The 21455-nt window shown below is 33.3% G+C and overlaps 3 protein-coding genes and 1 long non-coding RNA gene across 8 annotated transcripts; 1 reads left to right on the top strand and 3 right to left on the bottom strand.

Annotated features, from left to right (window-relative positions):
- Window positions 1–1950: 1950 nt before the first annotated feature.
- Window positions 1951–9465, bottom strand: LOC118031579 (pyridoxine/pyridoxamine 5'-phosphate oxidase 1, chloroplastic). Of its 2 annotated transcripts, XR_004684549.2 has the most exons (15): window positions 9231–9465; window positions 8935–9132; window positions 8811–8849; window positions 8562–8729; window positions 8366–8471; window positions 7172–7338; window positions 6792–7034; window positions 6521–6609; window positions 4733–4783; window positions 4541–4631; window positions 3396–3500; window positions 3241–3311; window positions 2902–2997; window positions 2395–2511; window positions 1951–2293 (listed from the first exon to the last, which is right to left on the bottom strand). XR_004684549.2 is itself a non-coding variant. In XM_035036038.2 (14 exons), exons 1-14 carry the CDS (start codon window positions 9369–9371, stop codon window positions 2445–2447), a joined length of 1632 nt encoding a protein of 543 aa, XP_034891929.1. In that variant the 5' UTR covers window positions 9372–9465; the 3' UTR covers window positions 1951–2444. The 2 variants fall into 2 exon arrangements, 1 of the variants encoding a protein (XP_034891929.1); XM_035036038.2 differs by having other exon boundaries at window positions 1951–2511.
- Window positions 9466–12716: 3251 nt separating this feature from the next.
- On the bottom strand, window positions 12717–14623 carry LOC118031581 (uncharacterized). The gene is made up of 6 exons (XM_035036039.2): window positions 14264–14623; window positions 14055–14153; window positions 13847–13888; window positions 13532–13661; window positions 13207–13308; window positions 12717–12948 (listed from the first exon to the last, which is right to left on the bottom strand). Exons 1-6 carry the CDS (start codon window positions 14588–14590, stop codon window positions 12878–12880), a joined length of 771 nt encoding a protein of 256 aa, XP_034891930.1. The 5' UTR covers window positions 14591–14623; the 3' UTR covers window positions 12717–12877.
- Window positions 14624–16573: 1950 nt separating this feature from the next.
- LOC118031583 (uncharacterized) lies at window positions 16574–19882 on the top strand. 4 transcript variants are annotated; one of them, XR_012171301.1, is made up of 3 exons: window positions 16574–16770; window positions 16835–17898; window positions 19115–19882. It is a non-coding gene; the product is annotated as an uncharacterized lncRNA (long non-coding RNA). The 4 variants fall into 4 exon arrangements; XR_004684550.2 differs by having other exon boundaries at window positions 16575–16770; window positions 18968–19882; XR_004684552.2 differs by having other exon boundaries at window positions 16575–16770; window positions 19159–19882.
- Window positions 18955–21094, bottom strand: LOC118031582 (uncharacterized). Its single transcript, XM_035036040.2, has 2 exons — window positions 19979–21094; window positions 18955–19359 (listed from the first exon to the last, which is right to left on the bottom strand). The coding sequence occupies exons 1-2, from the start codon at window positions 21023–21025 to the stop codon at window positions 18955–18957; spliced, it is 1452 nt and encodes a 483-aa protein (XP_034891931.1). The 5' UTR covers window positions 21026–21094.
- Between the last annotated feature and the right edge of the window lie 361 nt (window positions 21095–21455).

Below are 21455 nucleotides of genomic sequence, written 5' to 3' on the forward strand. Positions count from 1 at the left end.
CAACCTTCGTTAGTGGTTGCTGATGGGCTCTTCAATAGTTGGTGTTCCTCTTGGAGTCGATGGTCTTCAAGAGATTTTCTTTCGCTGTTGACAACTCATCATGTATGTGATCGAACAGCATCACCCACTTGTGGTGGCTCCGAGTTCATTTAATGGATCATAGGCCAGTAGACCTTACTTTCAGACACACTGATTTTTGAAAAGGAGAGAGAGGAGACTCCTCTAATCATTCTCTTCACAACTCTACAAATCCCCCCACCGCTCGATCTTGGATCTTTAGGGGGTGGGGTTGATGTGTAACGACAGCAGAAGAAACAGTGCCTTTGAATTTCTCCCTGACAAGTAACACCTGAGATCCATGATTTTCCACTCACCGCACACTTCTCGGTCTGACCCATTTGAAAAGAAAGTGGTGTGTGGTGTGGCCACCTTGCAACGAAATGGTCTTTCATAAAGTAGTGCGTCAGAATTCAGCTTCAGTTCGGTCAAAAGAACCTTGAAAAGAAACTCCAGATATTTTATACTCGAGGTGGAGCCCAGTTTTGGTCAGGATCAATAGCCAATATTACAGCATCAGCAAAACATAGATGATGAAACCCTCTCCAATGAAGCTGTAGCTTCATTTTTGCTTAAAAAGAAGCCAGATTTTCCTTCCATTCCAAGGCCAAGCATACGATATCATGGCTGGATCGTCAATTATTTCGGAGTCTTTCACACTAGTGGTTGGTTTCGATCGATAGTTACCAATTATTTTGGAGTCATTCACAAAGGGAAGATTTATAGATCCACTAATTAAAGTGACTTCCCATCAGTATCTTTCGATGTCCATCCATGATTTTGTAGAGTTTGCTCGAGCACAAGTAGATAAACCAGTATATTGCATAGGCTATGTTGCGAGTTGTGTATATATAAAAAAAATTAAACAAAATAATTATCCATGTCATGGGAAAAACTTTTTGATATTATTATTACCTTTTGATATTATTATTAAATCTTGTTTTATAGATCAAATCTGAAAACTCATGATGTGATTTATTGTTTACCTTGATATGGCCCTACAAGCCTGTCAAAAAACAACGAACAATTGCTAAACAAATATTTTGACTTAATTTTTTTTTTAAATGACATATTTTTTTTTAAAAAATATTAAGTCATTGATATTTTTAAAAGATAGTTTTAAAAAACTTAAAATAAAATATATATCAATCAATTAAAAATTAAATTTGATATAATTAACAAATAATAAAATATTCTTAAATTTTTCATAACTTCTTGATAGTATTTTCTATTTAAAACAAAAAAAATATTTTATAAAAACCAGACTAAATTTTTTTTATTAAAAAGTATTTTATTTTTACCTATTTTTTTAATAAAAAATAAACACAAAGTGATTTTCTAAACCTTTTTTCATGAAACGAATAAAATCTTAATTATCTTTCTACTACAAATACAAACTATATCTTATATTAAATTAATCTCCAATCAAGTTTTAAAAAACTAACGAAAACCTTCAAAGCTCTAGAAATCACGAAAATAAAAACTACCATCCTTAAACAACTCGCAAAAAAACGCAAAAATAAATAACAACTTAAAAAATAGGCATTATTGTAATCCACAAGATGGTAAGGTTGAAAGACCCCAGCTCTTAATGTAATTTTAATTGTAAGGTAATCCTTACGAGTTATGACAAACAAATGGAAAATTACGCACGACTCTACGAGATGCAACAGGAAATATTTATTTTAATAGTTGAACTTGTTTTTTAATTTTTTTTATCTAAAAAATATTAAATGAATTTATTTAGATTTTTTTAATGGTTTTAACATGTTAATGTTAAAAAAAAAATTAAAAATATTATTTTAAAAATATTTTTAATTGAAAAGTCACACCTCCTCCGCAGCATTCATAGTGCACAACGAAATTAAAGTACCAGTAATCTAATGCAAAAGGTTGAGAAATATAGAGTACAGGCTAGTTAAGTTTCAAAATAATAGTTTGGGTCATGTTTTTGCTATCGTATGAAACATATTACAAGTTATACTTGTAACAATAAATTAAATAACAGCAACAGCCTACCTCTGCCGCCCACAACTTTTGGAGTATAGTGTGTCTCTTCTCATCCATAGCTTGCCTTCCGATTAAACTGCAAAAAATTTAAACCCAACCTCGACCCATGCCTTTCACTTCAATTATTTCGCCAATAGATCTGCGATCCAAGATCTAAATTTACGGTACAAGGTTCCTCACTGAGTGAGAATTTATGTTCCTGGGTACTAACAAGGCTTTTGGAAGTCTAGCAACACAATAAATTAAACAGAAAAGAAAGAGAACATAATTATACTATTTGCTACTTGTACCAAAATAACTAAACACAGGCAACAGATAACAAAATACCATGAAATCATGAATGACCAGCTTCACAACGAGGAAGCTGGAAGTACTAGTCAGGGAGCCAACCGCACAATCTTCCAAACTAGCTTTCCATCAATTTCTTGAGGAATATATTGCAACCTGTAAAAGATTATGCATATATTAACTATGCAGTTAACTACCATAAGATCATTTGATATCCAAAACTCTCTTTTGGGTGTAAAATCCCAATACCCATGTCTTCTATAATTATGAAAACTTTTATCCTTTCCAAATCCATTTTTCTCAATACTTCCATATACATGTATATATCATAGTATGCAAAATAGAGTACCTTCCTGTGAGAATTAATTTTTTTTTTCCTGGAGAAGCCACATCCCTAACATTTTTGTAAAATTGTGATGCAATCAAGCATTCAGCAAAACACAATAGACAACAAAATATGATATGGGGGGTTGCTAATAAACCTGCTCCATTCAATGTTTGCATGCAAATATAAATATGCAGCACGAGAAATGAGGTGAAACTAACCTGTCATGTAAACGAGACTGCTGTCCTTGCCAAAACTCGAAAAGTTGTGGTTTAAGCCTGTACCCTCCCCAGTGTTTAGGTTTTGGAATCAAACTTCTGCACTTAGACAACAGGGAAAAAACACCAGATCTTATTGATACTTCCTCTTAAACAACCATACCCAGTTAAACAAGAAATTGCTAACCACTACTCTTAAAATCCAGAGTAATCATTTTCTTCAAAAAAAGGTAGCAGAAATATTGTCTTCTTTGTAATAATAAACTGAGTTATATTACAGATTTGTAAAAGCTAGTTATTTGAAGTCACTCTCAGAGGAGAACGAAGAGAAGTGCAACTTACCCATCAGAATATTTTCCCTCTAATTCTTTGTATGTTTGGTGCAGAATATGCCTTCCCGGGATTATAGCACTCTGAAAGGAGAAAGAAGATTGATAAACAAAGCTCACACCAATATTTTGATGTGTTGGATACAATCTGAAAAGAATAAAAGAAACCTGCTTGCTAGCTATTGCTCCAATCTGACTCCCTCGAGGACGGCTATGAAAGTACTGTTCTGATTCCTCATCAGGAACTTTCTGCACAGATCCTTCCACTCGGACCTAAAAATCACAGTTATCATGCATTTAAGCAACAGACCCAACATGAAAACAAAAAAAAAATAATCTGCATAATTCTTAGCATACTTCATGTTTATATAACCATATATGGACTTTAGAACCAGGCCTAAAGTGGAGTGGAAGGATAGCCTAAATATCATGCAATATAGGATAATGGTTAGCATAATTCATTGTTAATCGATGGTCATACTTAGGCAACAAGCATGATTGATGGCATGCTAACATCATGCTTAGCATAATTCATTGTTAGTTGATGGTCATACTTAGGCAACAAGCATCATTGATGGATTGCTAACATCATGCTCTTGACAATGGCAAAATACAGCTTTTCCTCTCCTACCTAATTCCCACAACTAACAATGCAGCATTGTTATTTGGGACAATCAGTTATGTCCTATATACAATGACAACAGACCTACAGCTATAGATACTCAGTATGTTTGATAAAACTGAGTGTGAGCAAATTGTGATGCCATTTTGCAGCTGCTAAATATTTACCGCAAGTGTAGCACCAGATTCAACATGGAAATTTTGAGGTAAGTCCACAGATTATTTGAGATTTAATCATCTGAGCAAACTTTAACTAGAAAAGAAAAGCTACCCCGTGGACAAATGGAATAACAGAAAAGTACGTGAAACTACACGATCATATTTTTTTTTTCAAATCTCCCAAAACAGATGTGACAGAAAAAAAACATGCAGAAAGACTACAGCACAGATCTATCAGCAGGCAACTAAGTAAACCACAACCCAACAATAATGATCACTGGAAAGCACATGAAACTGAAAACCAGGGTCTTTTTTAGTTTCAGTAATCCTTAAGAAATTACACTTTTTGTCCAATCTCACATGTAAAATACCCATCACAGTTGTCTACTAGATCAGTATATAATATAAGCTCACATACAGCATACAACGATGAATATGATATAAATAAAATTCCTCCCACCCCCTTCTGTTTGGAGAATCCTCAAAAAACCCCTTCCCCCATTCAAGTTCATGTCAGCAGAAGTATGGAATACCTGCCGATTAAGACCATCCCAGTAGAAGAGGAGTGATGCTTGGGGATTTTCAGATAATTCATGCGCCTTTTGACTTTCATAATTGGTGTACCTGAAAAGGGTAAAATTTGCAGCAATTTTTAAAACCACGAGCAGTCATGAAACCATTTCTAATCTCACCATTGCCACCAATAATAGCAGAAGAACACTTACCAAACAAAACCATCCTTGTCAACTCCTTTCAACAACACAATTCTTGATGAGCTGTTGCAAAAAGTAACGTGACAAGTGGTGACTGTTAGATAAACAAATTCTATACATGAATGAGTCATCGTATAGTCATTCCAGCATCTTTACAGACATCTGACAACATTGAAAGAACATTCGAAGTGCAGATCTTCCACATAATCATTAATATGATTGAAAAATGACAATTAATTCTACAAAGCAGCCAGCTATGCATTTTATAAACAGAAAAAAGTTGAACAAGGTTTGAACAACAAATCCTTTCATTTTCAATTCATGAAAGAACTGGGTTTGTTTTAAATGAGAAGCAAAATAGAAGAGTAAGAGATGCTTTTGACTCTTTGATAATACCAAACAAAGACAACACTCTTCGAAAAATGGAGTAACTCATCTACAACTTCTGTTAGGATTGTAAAATCACACATGACAGCTGAAAATTCAATTTGATTGAAAGTTTCTGAGCCCACTCATATATATGTTCTTTGTATACGCCTCGAGTCTTGGTAGATTGTTCAAGTTAAAGCTTATGAGTCTAGAATTTGTAGAATTAAGATAACTAATAAGTCTCATGTAATGGTATCAATCAGCTAGTTTTACAAACATGTCAAGTTGTTAAGCCATCTATATGAGATTATGTGATGCAATCTTGACCCAAGGAGTGATGTCAAGAAAACATTGGGTCCTATGCCCAAGGAATCTGAAAATGATGATTATAGCATTAATTTCTTTAAGCGCACCGAGGAATGTATGTAAAAATTATTTATCTTTTTCACCCATAGAAGCCCAAGAAATCTTACCTTTGTAATCCAAATTTATCTTATCAATTTTTATTTTTTTTAAAAGACTTTCTAAAAGTACCATAAACAGCACCTGCACCAGCCCTAAGAACTGGATTTCCTTGTCTAGTTCCAACTCACATTTGTCCTTTTTACAAACTCCAAAGGAGCCAACCCGCTCCACATAGTTTTGTGCCCCTTTCAATTGCCTGTAAACCACCTAAAAGAGATCCATGTACTGGTGCCTACATCAAATCTGTGAATTTATTTCAAAAGTCTTATATGTTACGTGGCAATTCAGTCATTACTTGGAACTCCCATCAGAAATGTTGCACAAGCTTCAAAGTTTCCATAAATTATATGGGTGGATAAGTATCCTTGTGGGTCCATAAGCTCCCACTTCAAATTCAGATTGAAGAACCCAATTAATAAGTATACATGGTCTAACATTCTTTATAGTTTTCTGTGTCATGAAATTTGTTCTTAAGAAATTAGTAATACAGGAGTATTCTGAATTTAGATGTAGAAGTGAAACCATATCACTGAAAATCAAATCACATGAACCACTAAACAAAGAAGCAAACAATGCATCCAATCATTACCCTCTGTCAAATAATCATCTCAACCCAATAGCTTAAGCTATCAGGTAAAGTCCCAGAACATGATTTATATTATTCTCCAATACACCCCCTAAAATAAAAGCCCATTAGGCTTGAAACTTGCAGAAGCCCACATTACCTTGTACTTATTTTTTATCAAATAAATGGGGATGGTGAGATTCTAACTTGAGACCACTTGGTCATCAAGGCTCTGATACCATGTTAAAAAATCATCTCAACCTAATAGCTTAGGCTATTGGGTGAGATCTTAGGATATGATTTATATTATTCTCTAACACCCTCAAAAATAGCATGCATGTTAACTTGGATTGTAATTTAACAAACTATCAACAATGAATAGAAAACAAAGAGCAACATACGGTTTTCCATCCTTTCCAACAGTTGACAAGGCCATAGCATTTGGTTCCCTCAACCCAGAAGCCAATGCTTCGTCAAACCATTTACGAAACTGCAAGATAGAAAATGGCAGACTTAGAATACAGCAGAATAATTTTCCAGTGATTGTGAAAGACCAGGAGCAGAGATTGGGAGAGGGAAAAACTGAACAGCTATGTGTTAACAGTTATGCTGTCAACTCAAGCATCTAAGGGAAAGAATACTTAAGTAAATGGCCAACAACAGTGTTCATACCTGATCGATGGGGTCAGCCGCCACCCGCTCCTCAAGCAATTCTGGAGAAATATAGTTTTGTCTGAGAGCTGATATATCAATTTGCGGAGGCTTTCCAATCCTGACACACATGGAAGTTCCTGGATAAGCTGGAAGATGCAGCTTAAATTTGTCCACAATAGATGGTGGGACAAATCTACCCCCTAGAAAGTGGTGTGGACCAGTAAATTTCTTTGCGCACAATTTTGGAGCAGTCAAAGAAACCTAGATAATACTAAAGTTGTATCAATAAGACGGTTTGAATATAATTAAATTGGATTATTTTTTGGAAAAGTATCTGCAATCTTTCAAAATATTGAAGCGGTAATAGTATGGTACAAATGTCTCAACTAAAAACATACCAACATATCAGGCTTAACTCCCTCGCCACTAACATCACCCTCTTCAACATGCCATCCAGATGGAATATCCACAGACACAATTACAGGGGATTTTTGGTGATTTTGAGCAAAATTACACAATTGCACCAGCTTCTGGATTAGGTCATCAAAGGGTGGTCTTGGGGAACCTGAAAATTTTTTGGAAATGTTGAAAGTCAGATAATAAACATGATTAAATTCATGTCAGCAGTAAGAATTTTGATGTATGATAGATAAAGAAGTTATCCATGCAAATTATAGAATCAAATAAATAAAACAATTGAGGTTTCTAAGCTCTGATGAGTTGATTTTGTATGGGGATGGAACTACATGGCACCCCTGATTTTTAAAATTTCCTAATTTGACCCTCAGGTTGTGTTTGGTATGGGGTGAAAAATTTAAAGGAGAAATGTTGACTGGCTGGGATTTAAAGGTGAAGTGTTAAAGAGTGTAAAAAAGGTTAAAGGATGATGTCTTAAGGACGCTTGGTGGGAGGTAGAAAAATTATGGATAATAATGGGTCCCCATAAAGATAAAATCAAATTTCAAATTAAATAACTTAAAATTTTGGTCTAAACTAGAAGGAGATGAAAAAAAGAATATAATAGTGTTGAATTATATATGTAAAAAAAAAAAAAGAAGGAACGGCACAAAACCTAAAGTACCCCCCTCAAAATTTATTTACCCCTCTCCACACAAGTTTAACATTAAACCCCTTTTTTGAGTTAGATTTTAACCTCCATTAAAAGTTTTCCTCCCTACAAGGGTAATTTTTATCCCCTTTAACCTCCTACCAAACATGTACTTCGTGATGTTTCATATGAGGAGTGCATTTGATGGTACACCCAAAACTAGCATATTTTCTCTTGGATCCTTGTTTAATTTTATTAATTTCATATTCGTCACTCACATTTCTATGCCAGCCCTCAATTTATATTTTCTACTTCCACCTCTGAATTTGCAGAGTCACTCTAAGCTGCTAAAGTAAATAGAATATCAAAGGAAAAATAAACCAAATTCTAGCAACTTGAAAAGAACTATATTTCAGTATTGCTACAATCTTAATATACTCCACATAAAGAATGTATAACAATAATCTCAAGTTGTTGAGACACTTATATGTATATACAGTCATAGAAAAATCACGACATAGTTTGCACTGAGACAAGTAATTACCATGGAATGAGAACCCGAACATTGCATCTACTAGAATGTCAAAATCTTCAGACAAATCCACAGGCAAATCCTCCACTGAAAGGAAAGGGACTGACAGTGATTCCAACTACCAAAAAAAAAAAAACATCGTAATGGGATTCCAATGTTTTACTACAATTTAAATACAGTTCAATTCAAGACCAGATGAATGCTTTACCTGAGTAACAAGACCATTATAAAGAGGTTTTTGAGTCCGTTTTGGATAACAAACGGAAGGTTTGTATCCAAAATGATGCAAGTGACGAGCTGCCACTAAACCATCACCGCCATTATTCCCTGGACCGCAGATTGCAAGAGCACGACTGTATTCGCTAGGTTTATACACCTTTGATTCACAATAATAAAGGTTAATAGCAATTTTATTTATAAACTCGATTTCATATAAATAATAAAAATTTGGCAATACCTCGGCTATTGAAGTAGCAACACTCAATCCAGCCAATTCCTAAAAGAAAAACAAGCAGCAAAATGAAAAATTGAGTCTGTGAATAATAATAATAAAAAAAATCGAGATAAAGATTGCGAGTGACCATCAACTGATCGACGCTGAAGCCGAGCGGGCCCATGAGAATCTCATCGACTTCAGCAGCTTCTCGCTGAGTTAGGTATGATATGGACTCTGGATTTTGCATTCTTGCGGTGGTGTTGGATTCGCTGAATTTTGAACTAAATGAACGAATTGTAGGGGCTGCACAGACTGCGGGACACCAGATTGAACCTAGAAAATCCTAATAAACAAACAACAAAAAAAAAATAAGGAGCGTGATTACAGGCTGTGTTAGTTAGTTATGCAGAGACCGGTTTGAGAGAGAGAGCGCTAAGTTACCGAGGGAGTTTTAGAGAGAGAGCGACAGGATTTGTAAATGGAAAAGGAGTGGTTATGGTGAGAGAGCGTGGGAGGAAGTAATTGAGATAGAAATAAGCATGTCATTGCTCTACTGCTACTCCTTCGAATCACCATCGTCATCGTTATTGCCCGCTGCCCACATGATTCTTCTAGAGTTCCCTAATGGAATTATAATCCTTTTAGCAATGTTTTTTACTTTGATCGTTAGCACGCCGTGCTCGTGGTTTTTAGGATGCATTTGTAGTTGTTTTTTAAATATATTTTATTTAAAAATATATTAAAATAATATATATTTTTATTTTTAATATTAGTGTATTAAAAAATTTGAAAATATTAAAACATATTAATTGAATTAAAAAATTATTTTAAAAACACGAAAAAAAAAACTAAATTAAAAAAATACAGTATTGCGGATTTTTTTTTTTCTAGTACTATGGATAGAATTAAAAGTTCATTTCTAGGATAATCGTAGAGCGTATTGGTAGTATGGATTTTTTTTTATTATAACATTTTTAATTGAAAAAATAAAGATGTTGTATTTTAATAAATTAAAAATATATGGATTAACAAATTGAAAATAAAATTGTTAATATTAATTAAATATTAAAATAAAACGCTACTTTTTTTAATAAAACAAAAGATAAATAGATATATATGTCAATATTTAACATCATATGTTCTTTTTATTTTATATATTTTTATATATTTTATCTCATAGATTAATTTTAAGAGCAAATAATTTTTATTTTCATAATTATACAACATAAATATAATTTATTTATATAAAATTAAAGATAAATTAAAATATTTCTTTTAAATCATTATAAAATTAAAAACAATATGAATTACTATTTTAAAAAATATAAACCAAACATTTTTTTTTAATAAAAAGGAGAAGATATAAGGTATCAATTAAGATTTTAATAAAAAAAAAATATAGAGTATAACAAATAAGAAACAAGTGAAAATTTAAAAAAAATTATGTTATGTTTTGTTTTGCTTATGCGAGTTTTTTTTTTAAGAAAAAAAATAAATGATAAGTCATTTACTCTAGCAAATAACATGTTTTTTAAACTTTCAATTATTGAAAAATTAGAGCGGAAGTTTTTCGATTTCAAAAACCTATTTTTCAATTTTTTTCACTTAGAAACACCCAATAAACTTTATTAGATCTATTTTCGACCCCAAAACAACATTTAATCTCTATATAAAAAAATAAAAATCAAATAAGTTACAAAAATTTTAAGAATCTTAATTTATTTTTTTCCAACATGATCAAAAAGCAACATTGTTTTGTTGAGCTTTTCTTAAAAAGACAAACTTATTAACATTTAGATTAACTTTTTTATTGTTAGTGTTATTATTCAAGTAATTTTTCTTTTCTCAGTATTTTTTTAATGGCTATCTTTCTTCTCTTAACATGTAAAGACTAAAATGTAATTTTTTTAAAAAAAGTTTACTATTAAATTATAAAATTAAAAAATAACAAGGACCAAATAAATATGTAAATTAAAATTTTAGAGAGCAAATTAAAGTTCTCTGTGACCAAATCCAAATAGGTATATTTTGTTTGTTTTTGTTAAACTTAATCCCTTTTATTTTAATTTTTTTTTTAACTACCAATAAAGTTTTATTTTACAAAAATGATCTTTAATTCATGATCGTGATATTCCTCGACACTTTATGTGCAAGAGAATGAGAAATGAAAGAAATATCAAAATATAAATCATACTAGTATAACCTGTAATGATGGAATTGTAAATAAAAAAAGTCCAAGATTGAAACACAACAGAAGTACGGGTCATAAGGAATATTGCTCAACACACCTTTTCCTTTCCTCCGGTTCTTTTAATATATTTAGTAATTATACTAGTTTATAGGGTCGCATTACACCGCGGCCGAACTAAAAAAAAATGTAAAAAAAACCTTTGAGTTATGATGAAATACTTATCATTTTTATTAAACCCAATCAAATGAGTCAATCATGAAAATTAAATTATATGAGAGATATCCCAACAAAATTTAGTTAACTTGGTAAGTTCAAAGACAACATGAATAACTTGTAAAAAATATAATTTAACTTTTAAAAAAAATCAAGATGATTTGTTTTATAATATTGAGACATAACATAATGAATTGACCAAAGCTTCACAATTAAATTCATGGTCCGAGTGATGAATCTCGTTTGGTTTAAGAATTTTGTTTTTTAAATTTTTTTTTTTATTTAATTATACAATAACAAAAATATGTATGCTTGTAAAATTAAATATAAACCAAATATCAAGACACTTGTAAATTCATGATTTAGGTGGTGAACTCCATTGATTCTATTTGTTTTTGTGTTTTAAAAAAGATTTTGAAAAAAATTTGAATTTATTTTTTTTTATTTCAAATTAATATTTTTTCACGTTTTCAAATTATTTTAATGTGTTCATGTCAAAAATAATTTTTAAAAAATAAAAAAATATATTATTTTAATATATTTTTAATTAAAAAAAATACTTTAAAAAATAACCGCAACTATATTTTTAAACACCCTTTAAAATATTTATTTTTTTAAAAAAACTATTTTTATTTAATTATAAAAAATAACTGCATTAAATTGCCTGCACAGTGCACCGGACTATCATATCCTCGCTCGGTCTTTATAGGCCACCAATCCATCCTCCATCCTCCATCCGATTGAGGGAGAGGCAAAAGCGTCCTCCGAACGGTGTACGTCCGCTGAATCCACCTTGTGGAGGGCAAAACATCGCTTGGTGATATCTGATTTTGCCATTTTGGCATACTGAATTACTCGAGGGAATGGGATAACATGTAAAGGGTGATCAGACGAGAACCGTCAACTATGGAATGTGATGTTCAGATATGCCGGCAGCTCTTATCAGGAGGTGCGTTATTGGGCTCTTTATATTCGTTAAAAAATGATCTCATGACAGAAAAAAAAGTTCTACCTCCCATCTAACAAGAAAAGAATACCAGGTACAATTTATTAGTCCATCTAACAAGAAAAGAATGCCAGGTACAATTTATTAGTATTATAAAAAACTACATGAGAATGTGGTACAATCCGTATTTCTAAAAAAATTTAATACTAATTTTTTTTGTTGTTAAAATTTAATACAATTTGTATATTTTGAATTGTTTTGATATAAAAAATAATTTTTAAAAAATTAAAAAAATATCATTAACATATATTTTGACACGAAAAAACTATTTAAAAACAACCACTATCACACTAACACACTTACGCTCTAAGTGGATACTGTGAGAGAACATGGCTTGTGTAAAAAATGAATGGCGAGGGCTTGCTTTGCAAACAGAAACTAATGGATTCAGAGAAAGCCACTTTAATTGTCAAGTTACCAATACAAACTGTGCATCATCGTCTGGAAAATAATGGCTTGGATTCATAAAATACCAGTGCACAGGCTCACTCAGAAGAAAGCGCCTGTAAGGCAGATAGAAACAAAAACAAGAGCATGTATTGGGGGAAACCGTCAAATTGCATTAAAAAAATACATGTTGGCACTGGATTAACATCATTGCTAGCTCTGGCTAGCCATCATACACTATTAATCCGCTTAAAGTGAATCGATGATGCTCTAAATAAGCACTACCATAATCTACTTGTTGTCCAGTAACATGTTTTGAATTCTGTCAACGAAGCTCAGCATGGTTTCCAGACCCTTTTCATCTGAAAGAAAGAGAGAAATAATTGCCTGTTAGTAAATAACAATGATAGAAATGCAATAAGCAATTAAGACTTGGGTCCCTCATCAGCAATTAAGACTTGGGATTTACACTCGAAGATTTTAGATCCAAATCATGTGAAGGATGCACTTAGGATTTAATGATTGATGGAGATCTATCCCTTGTTACAATAGCACAAGATGCATTGAGCCTCCTGTTAGACCAAAACAGAAAGAAGGGTGATTCACATTTCAGCACTCACCAAGTCTTGGTATCGTATGACCCTTGGGATGATGAATCACAACAGGGTCTACACAACATTTTATGAGTTCCATTCCATATTGCTTCAAGAAATCCGTCTCCCCTGCAACAAACAGGCAGGATGACATTAGCAAATATGTTATTTCTGAATTCAATAATATACAGCTTTGTTTTATATTCTTTTCACAATGATTGCTAACCGTTTCATTTATAAACAAGGAGCCCGAAATGCCTCATTAGTACATATCAATGCTGATAAAGCAGTAATGGCAAAAGATATGGAACTCTATACTCATAGAAAGAAACAATAAATGTAGATATGATACCTAGAAAGTGGAGGGATGGGCATTCAATTGGGGAACCATATGCTTTCTCAGCCAGAGACGGTGACTTTAACATAGCTCCTCCAATTATTATCAGAAACTTTATTTTGGGCACTTTGGTTAGAGCCACACCCTGCAAAAGGAAACAGCAAAAACCCAATAAATCATCTAGCATTATTATAATTCTATTAATAAACTAGAGGCTGCCAGTGACTTGTATTCATATTCTCCTTCCTGGAGATGTCGGGTTTCAAGCCTCTCATCTGTAACAAATAAATTATAATTTATAAAAATAAAAAATGAGCAGCTTCAACTAACCGTCGCTTGCAATCCGGGAAGCCCAGTCGATAAAATTGCGCCCTGTGTCATTTATGCACATCCAGTGAACAAGTTGCATGAAAATATTAAACTAGCCATGAATAAAATGTAAACAACAAGAATCATTACAGTTTTCTGCATTTTCTCTGCGAGCAAATAGAATCTTTATATAAATGGAAACAAATAAAGAACACAGTTTTTCACACACCTGAGAAAAACCAAGCAGACCATCGAAGGGTCCGTTCTTGATCATGAAATCCTCAATATAAGCAAGGCATTCATCAAAATTAGTGTATTCACTGAATTCCTGGAAGAAAACACACCAAACATCTCTTCAAATTAAAAAAAAATATATACCAAAACAAACCGAGTATCAAAATCAAACCATAGAGAAACAATATGCATAAGGATTTGGACCTTGTTAAATTGGAACCACTCATAATAAGGAGGGTCAAAGATTCCTTCCACATCTGATTTTCCTTGGCTAGGAAAAGGGGCATCTAGATAAACAAGATCGAGCATTTGAAGCACTGATTCAGGCCACTTGTGCACCTGTGTCTTCAGAATTTCCCCGCTTGTTCTAAATCCATGAAGGCATAAAAACCTGGGCTTTCTAGGAATCTCAGCTTCACTTCCCATATTGCAAAATTTGTGGGTATCCTCTCTCTGTCTGGGGAATTTTATAGGAGAGAGAAAGGCTGTGACACCTGTGGCTTTGGAGGGCAAAAATTTATAGCCAGGCATCGCGTGTTATTTCTGCGTTTGCGAAAAGGGTGTTGATGGACATGGATTGATGGAAACTTCCAAACAACGCGTGTAATTTGTTTGACAGTGAAAGTGGTTTATTGGGCAGCATCGGATTCATCGAAGGTCAAACTAATCGATGGTGGAGGATGTGCGTCAGACATGACTAAAGGTTGTGATCTATGGGTAAAGATGGAAATATACATCTTAGACCATCTCTTTGTTTTTGTTTTGGAGAGTCAAATTGATAAATTAGTATTTTAAATAATATAAATATAAATATAAATATTTTTGTTATGTATATTTTAATAAAAAAAACCTATTTGAAAAAATAATTTTATCCAACTGTAAGAAATAAGTTTTTTTTTTTAAAAAAATCAATGTAATTTTCCTACACAGTATTTAATTGGTTTATTTTTTTTTTTACCTTACTTTATTGGTTTTGACTAAATATGTAGAAGTACCACTTATTTGGAGAGAAAAGGCATTTCGATATTTTATTTAGCAGTACGCTTAGAGCACATGAAATAAACATTGAAAAATTAAAATAATATATATATATATATACATACACATTTCTTTTGCCACGTCCCTTGAGTTGTTCTTAGGTTACTGTGCATTAGAGAATTAATTATCACACGGCTTCCAATTGACTTGACCATGTGAGAAAGTAAAAGGCCGCCGAATTTAAATAATAATAAAAAAAAAAACAGAAAGCCACCGAAAAGGAAAATCAAGGACGAATTTAACACTCTTTTCACCGTATAAAAAACTAGTCAATTACCCGTTTTAAAATTAATTTTTAACAGGAGAGAAAATTAGTAGGTATCGTGAAAACATTTTTTAATATAAAAAAATATTAATTGAAAATTTAAAAGTTAACGTGTGAGTTAAAATTTTTTTTTTTTTTTTCAATAGCTAGTGAATCATAAAAAATATTGTTGATGCTAACTAAAAAATAACATGCAAGTAAAAAGTAAATATAAGTGGAGATATTTAACCTTACTATGATGGACACTTCTAAATTTTTATATATTTAATTATATGATAATAAAAAAGAGGTTTCATAAAAAAAATATCAATTTAAATTATATAAGAAAATGTAATTGTGTATATTCCCATAAAAGACGCTAATATTATTTGAAAATAATAATGTAATTGGATAATTATTTTTTTATATTTAAATATCATTTAAATAAATTTATTTTTAAAATTCTAATTATAAAATGTGAAATGAAAACAGATAAAAAAAATGAAGAGGCATGCATACATCGTCCCAAAAAAATTGGCGCGCCAGTCTAAGTTAAAACCTAGACCCACGCCCCTAGTTTATATTTTTTTTCTTAAATGGTAGACACCGCATCACCCATTCGGGCAAATGATGCACATTTGTCTACCAACATTTTCAATTACATGAGGTGGCTCGAGTACTTGATTTCAAGTTTTTGAATCCATTAATCTACATTCCAATTATTTTTAACCCAGCACATAACAAAAATCGCAAGGAACCTTTATAAACCCATTTATAATAACAAAATATATTCTAATTAATTTAAACACTCAAAATAAAATAAAATAAAATAATTTTTAATCATTAATATATCTTTTCCAGCATAATTGAAGATATAAAACATTCTTTCCCAAAACTAAATCTATAAACACTATAATCAAAGTTATAATAAATAACTTCATTGCATGATCATAATTATGAGATGATTGCACGTGTAAGTTGAGAATCAAAGCCAAATAAATAATGCACTTTATTGTTTGAAAAAAAAAATACTATTGATACACATAAAAATAGGAAATTTTATAATGGTATGAAATAATCAATGATATTTTATTAGTTATTTTATAAATTTATTTGGAAAAAATAAATATAATTAAAAAAATAATAATAGTTTATAAATTTTATTATATATATATATATATCTTTTTTTTTCTTTAAAATTATTTAAAAAGTAATTAATACGTGGAACATAAAATTTTTGAAACTCGCTCGAAAAAACGCCACCCCCCAACCAATTCTTCGAATTTTAAAACTCGCGCAAATCTCCGGCCTTTTTAATTTGGCTTCACCTCTAAATTTGCTTCAAGGAAAAAAGTTTTTGTTGAACGGAGGCTCGTTTGAACCGAAGAGGCGGTTCTTTTTACAGAGGCGCTGCTCCTTACAGATCAAGGTATTTGCTATTCTCAAATTTAGGGTTTATGATTCCTTTATTAATTCTTTTCAAATGTTTGTAGAGAGGGACTTAGCACGAGACCCGTGGCGAGCTCCGATGAAATACAATTGCGGATTGACCCGATCCATTGGGATTTGGACGATGAGATCACTGGCCTTCGTAGCCAAGTTAGGCAATTAAGAAACGCAAGCTCCTCTTTATTTTTATTTTTTATATATATAAAAATTGTTGAGGTTGCTTAATGAAGGAAAAGCAATTCCTCTGGAAAAAAGCGGACATGTTTCTGTATTGTTGAACTAATATTTTGCTCGAGGGCTGTAAAATGGAGTGATTTATTAAAGATTAGATTTTCTAATACTCAATCACACAAACAAGCCTGGCTGTGTGGCAAATTTGGGCAGCTCCACTTGCTGTTTCTCCTTGGCATGTAAGATGTTGTTTCGGGGTTTATTTTTATGACATCTGTTCCTACTGGTTTAGTATCGGCTGGCTTTCTAGTGCAATTGAAATGTTAACAGTGCATGCCAGGAAGATGAGTCGTCGAGTGAGAAAAAGACCGTCAAGGTTGTATCGAAGACCCTAAGTTCTATGATCTTTGGTCATAGTTGAAGATGTCTGTGATTGATCAACTCTGGGTTTGTGAAATTGTTCTTTCATGGGATTTTACAAAACTGTTGTCAATTTGTTATTGGACTCTGGATATTTTATTATATTTAATAAAAGAAGAAACAAGATAAGGTCCTTTCTTGGGGTTTTTCCCAGTGAAGAAGGAATTATGGTGGATTGATTGCTTTAAAGACTCTGAGGAAGTACATGCATGCCATTCTTGGCTATCGAAGCCAGGATTGGTCTGTGTTTGTTATCGTATGGAATTTGGGCACATTTCCTGCAAAAATAAAAACTACTGTTGATGATTTTTCTGTGTTTATACTGTTCGCATATTTTTATGATGAAGATCTTTCCATTTGAAATTTAACATTACCATCTGATGTGGTCAGTTTGAGTGCAGAATTGTTCGAAGTTTCCTCTGTTGTAATGTTCAAGCTCCAATTTAATCATATGGTGTAGGTGGCTCAAGAGATAGAATCAGAAGCAAAATATGAGAAGGATTTCTTAGAGACTCTGGTATATGCTTAAACCTTCTTTTTTTTTTTTACATTTGTGCACACTAACTTCTGCCATCCTTTTGTTTTTGGTTTGCTCAACGTTGCCACTCCTATGATATAATGATTTCTTTTTGAATTGCTAGTCTGCTAGTTTCAACCTTTTTTTTTAATAAAAAAATTGAAACAAAACACAATGGCCCTGTGAAATTTTAAAAGGGCAAGGAAATGGTGGATAAAATTACTGAACTTTAGAGATAGCGCATTATATTGTAAAAGAAGAGGACAGTTATCTGCCCATAACTGAAAATACTGATTCTCAGATATAGAAAACAACTTGAGATGTTGAATATTTATTTTTAGTAAATGAAACATCGGCCCATTACAAAAATCTGCAACTGCCTTCTGAAAGGTTCCTTTGAATGACATAACAGCAAATGACTGTGATGAAAGCTCAAGCTGGTGTGAAGAAAAACCTTAGGAAATTAAACAAGAGTATCATCAAGAATGGTGGAAACCATATTGTTCATGTGGTTGTTTTTGCACTGTTTTGTTTCTTGGTGTTTTATCTGTGGTCCAAAATGTCTAGAAGATGAGGTCTATTGAGCACCAAAGTATCTGTTAAAGCAATGCTCATCCTTTGGATGTATCAAGAGTTGAAATGCAGGAACCCTGAGGGGTGTAGCTCAACTAGTCAGGTTTTAGGTTTGCTTCCTAAAAGTCACTAGTTCGGATCTCATAAACCGCGGGGGCATTAGAGGTTTACATGATCGTTAACTTTAGGATCCGTGGGATTAGTCGAGGTGCGCGTAAGTGGGCTCAGACACCCATATTAATAAAAAAAAAAGTTAAAATGTAGGTTCAATTGTAAATCTTCCTGGCAGCTTCTTCAATTTTAATGCAACATTTGAAAAATTCCTTATAATTGTAGTTGAATGCTATATAAAGAGAATATCACTGCATGTTTTCCTCTTGTTTCTCGTGTACAAGAACAAAGCATTATTTCATCAAATTTTGCTGTTAGCACTCAAGTGTGCCCTATAATTTAAGATTGTAAAATGCCAAGTGAACAAATACACTAGCACTTGCAGGCAATTGAGTTTGGCTGTGGCTTGTTAGTGGGACTCCTAGTGGCAATTTGCATCTTGCTTATCCTAACTTGGTCGAGAACAATTCTTGCCCACTCTGCAAAATGGGTTTCATTGTGACCAACTTTCCCATTTTTGTAAAAATTAAAGCAATCTAGATCTTGTTGAGGAAATGGACATTCCTTTTTGTCCAGTGGATCCCACCATGCACCTCGGTGATTCATGCCAGATTGGTCTGCCATCCAGTGATGTGCGTACTGACCCACTCCGGCGAGCTCTAACCATCCTTTAGGGAAGAACTCCATCACACTACTGTTTCTGTCCATGAAAAGCATGTTTGTCAATTGAGCACCATGTGGGGATGCGACAACATCGGTGTAAGTCATTACTCTGACCTGAATGATGAACACAATTGTTAAAAGAATGAGCTAGATTGCAGCAAGACATTTCGAACCATCGAGCTTTTTATTAATTCCTGTTGGCTTATTGCTACTGTCATTGCATGTTGTTTAGTAAGCATGTACAAGAGAGAATTTCAGCTAAGGAAACTTAATGAGCAGTGAGTTGCAAAATGTTCTATATGTTCTTCATTCGACCAATCGGATGAGTATGTAGGAGTTCGATTATTTTGGCATTCGCTTGTATTAGTTCTGCTCCCAACCTAACCAGTCACAGCCCGTTGTTGTCCCTGACTAAGCCAGAGATTTTACCATCATGATCACTAGCATTTGTTCAAAAGAAATTGAACGCTGGATAATTTGATTTCTCAGTAACAATGAAGGGGCTATGTCATTAATATAAGATGAGTGTCATAGAGTAAAATAAGATGAGTGTCGTTTTTTCTTTGCTGAGAGAAAAATGTATGTTAAGTGTAATGAATGTATCGATATCTTGGGTATATTATGTTTTTTGCATGAATTCTCTTTGAAGATATCATCTTTTTTTCAATGTAAAAAGACTAGGAAAAGAGAAAATTTTTGGATCCAATAGAGTAGAGGTTTCAGACAAACAAACCTGGTCGCAGAAGCTTAGATTTTCCGACTGAGCTACCTTGAATGTGCAGCCCTCCACCTTTGCACACTCCCGTGCAAATATGTCTCTCACAGCGCTTGCATTCTTGAATGACCTTGAACCTGTCCTCATGAGCAGCGTCAGCCTTATAACCGGTTCACCTCTTTCATTGGTCTCCTGTCCCTTCCCTTCAGGGCTTATACCGCAAAATCTTCTAGCATTACATCGCAACAAGTCGAAAACCTGAAGCTTCCTTTCCTTTCCCATACTTCCCTCGTTATGTCTCATCACAACTGCCTTCTCAAAGCAGTACGGCCCTTCTCCTCCTTCAAATCCCTCAATTTTAACATCTCCAAAGTTAGCTTGCATTAGGTGTTGTAGCCATGACCCCATTTTTGACCTCAACTCTCCCCAATGGAACAGCACCCATCTTGTAGGATTCAGGCACTTATTTTTCATAGACCAACCAACAAAGGGCGCCATACCAGTCAATCCATGCCACAAATTGCCATAATCATAGAATGTGTCTGACACAAAGGTCAAGCCCTTCATGAGTGTGGCAGAGTCCGGAAGAGCTTCTGGCCAAACCAAGGCATATGAGTTCTTGGTGCCATCTGTCGCGTGACGTCCTTTGATGCATAGAAGCCGCCCCTTGGACATTTGTGAAGGGAAATAGAGGTATTCAGCTTCGTTTGCCTCATGGGTGTCGTTCAAGGAGCTCATAAACCAAGTGTTCCCCTCCATGGCAGTTTGAGCGAACCTCAGATCTTTCAGGGGTAGGAAAGTGACTGACTCTCGGAGCTTTGAGATCAAACCTTCACTGTTTTTGGAGATAGAAGGACCAGCGGAGGCGTCAAGTGCTATTCCTCTCCATTTGTTGAAGAAAGCTCGTGAAGTAGCAGTGGGAGAGGAAAAGAAATAGAAAGGGGAGGCTTGCAAATGCACGAGTATGGGAATCAGCGGCAGTAGAAAAACACATGTGATGATCTTGTTTGAGTGACATGAACTCTTCTTTTTGGTAAATGTTTTGGTGGTCTTTTCCACATCCATACCTAACTTAGTTTTGAAATGGAAGCGATGGAAACCTGTAGCCTCTTTTATGGCTTTTTGTGAGGAGTTGAGCTCTCGAGATTGAAGTGGCCCTGATAAACAATTCTGTTAATCGTGATTGGTCAAAGGTTAATGCATAAAATATAGCTAGTCTCCCCTCCAGGTCCAGCTATGAGGATTATTTTACTGCCAGCTTCTATTTTTTTAGATATATATGAAAATAATTTTTTATTTTTAACATTAATATATTAAAACGATAAAAAATATAAAAAATTAAATTTTTATAAACCAGTATTTTATGCAGCACTCCCAAACATTAATGGCAGCGTTTAAATATTTATTGTCCATGATGTCATGTTCCAATCTTGTTAATTAGCTACTGACCCTGTGTTTTATGAAATTATAACGCCACGTTGCTTGCGGAGGAGAA

Source organism: Populus alba, chromosome 11 (assembly GCF_005239225.2).
Source record: "Populus alba chromosome 11, ASM523922v2, whole genome shotgun sequence".
Taxonomy (NCBI): Eukaryota; Viridiplantae; Streptophyta; class Magnoliopsida; order Malpighiales; family Salicaceae; genus Populus; species Populus alba.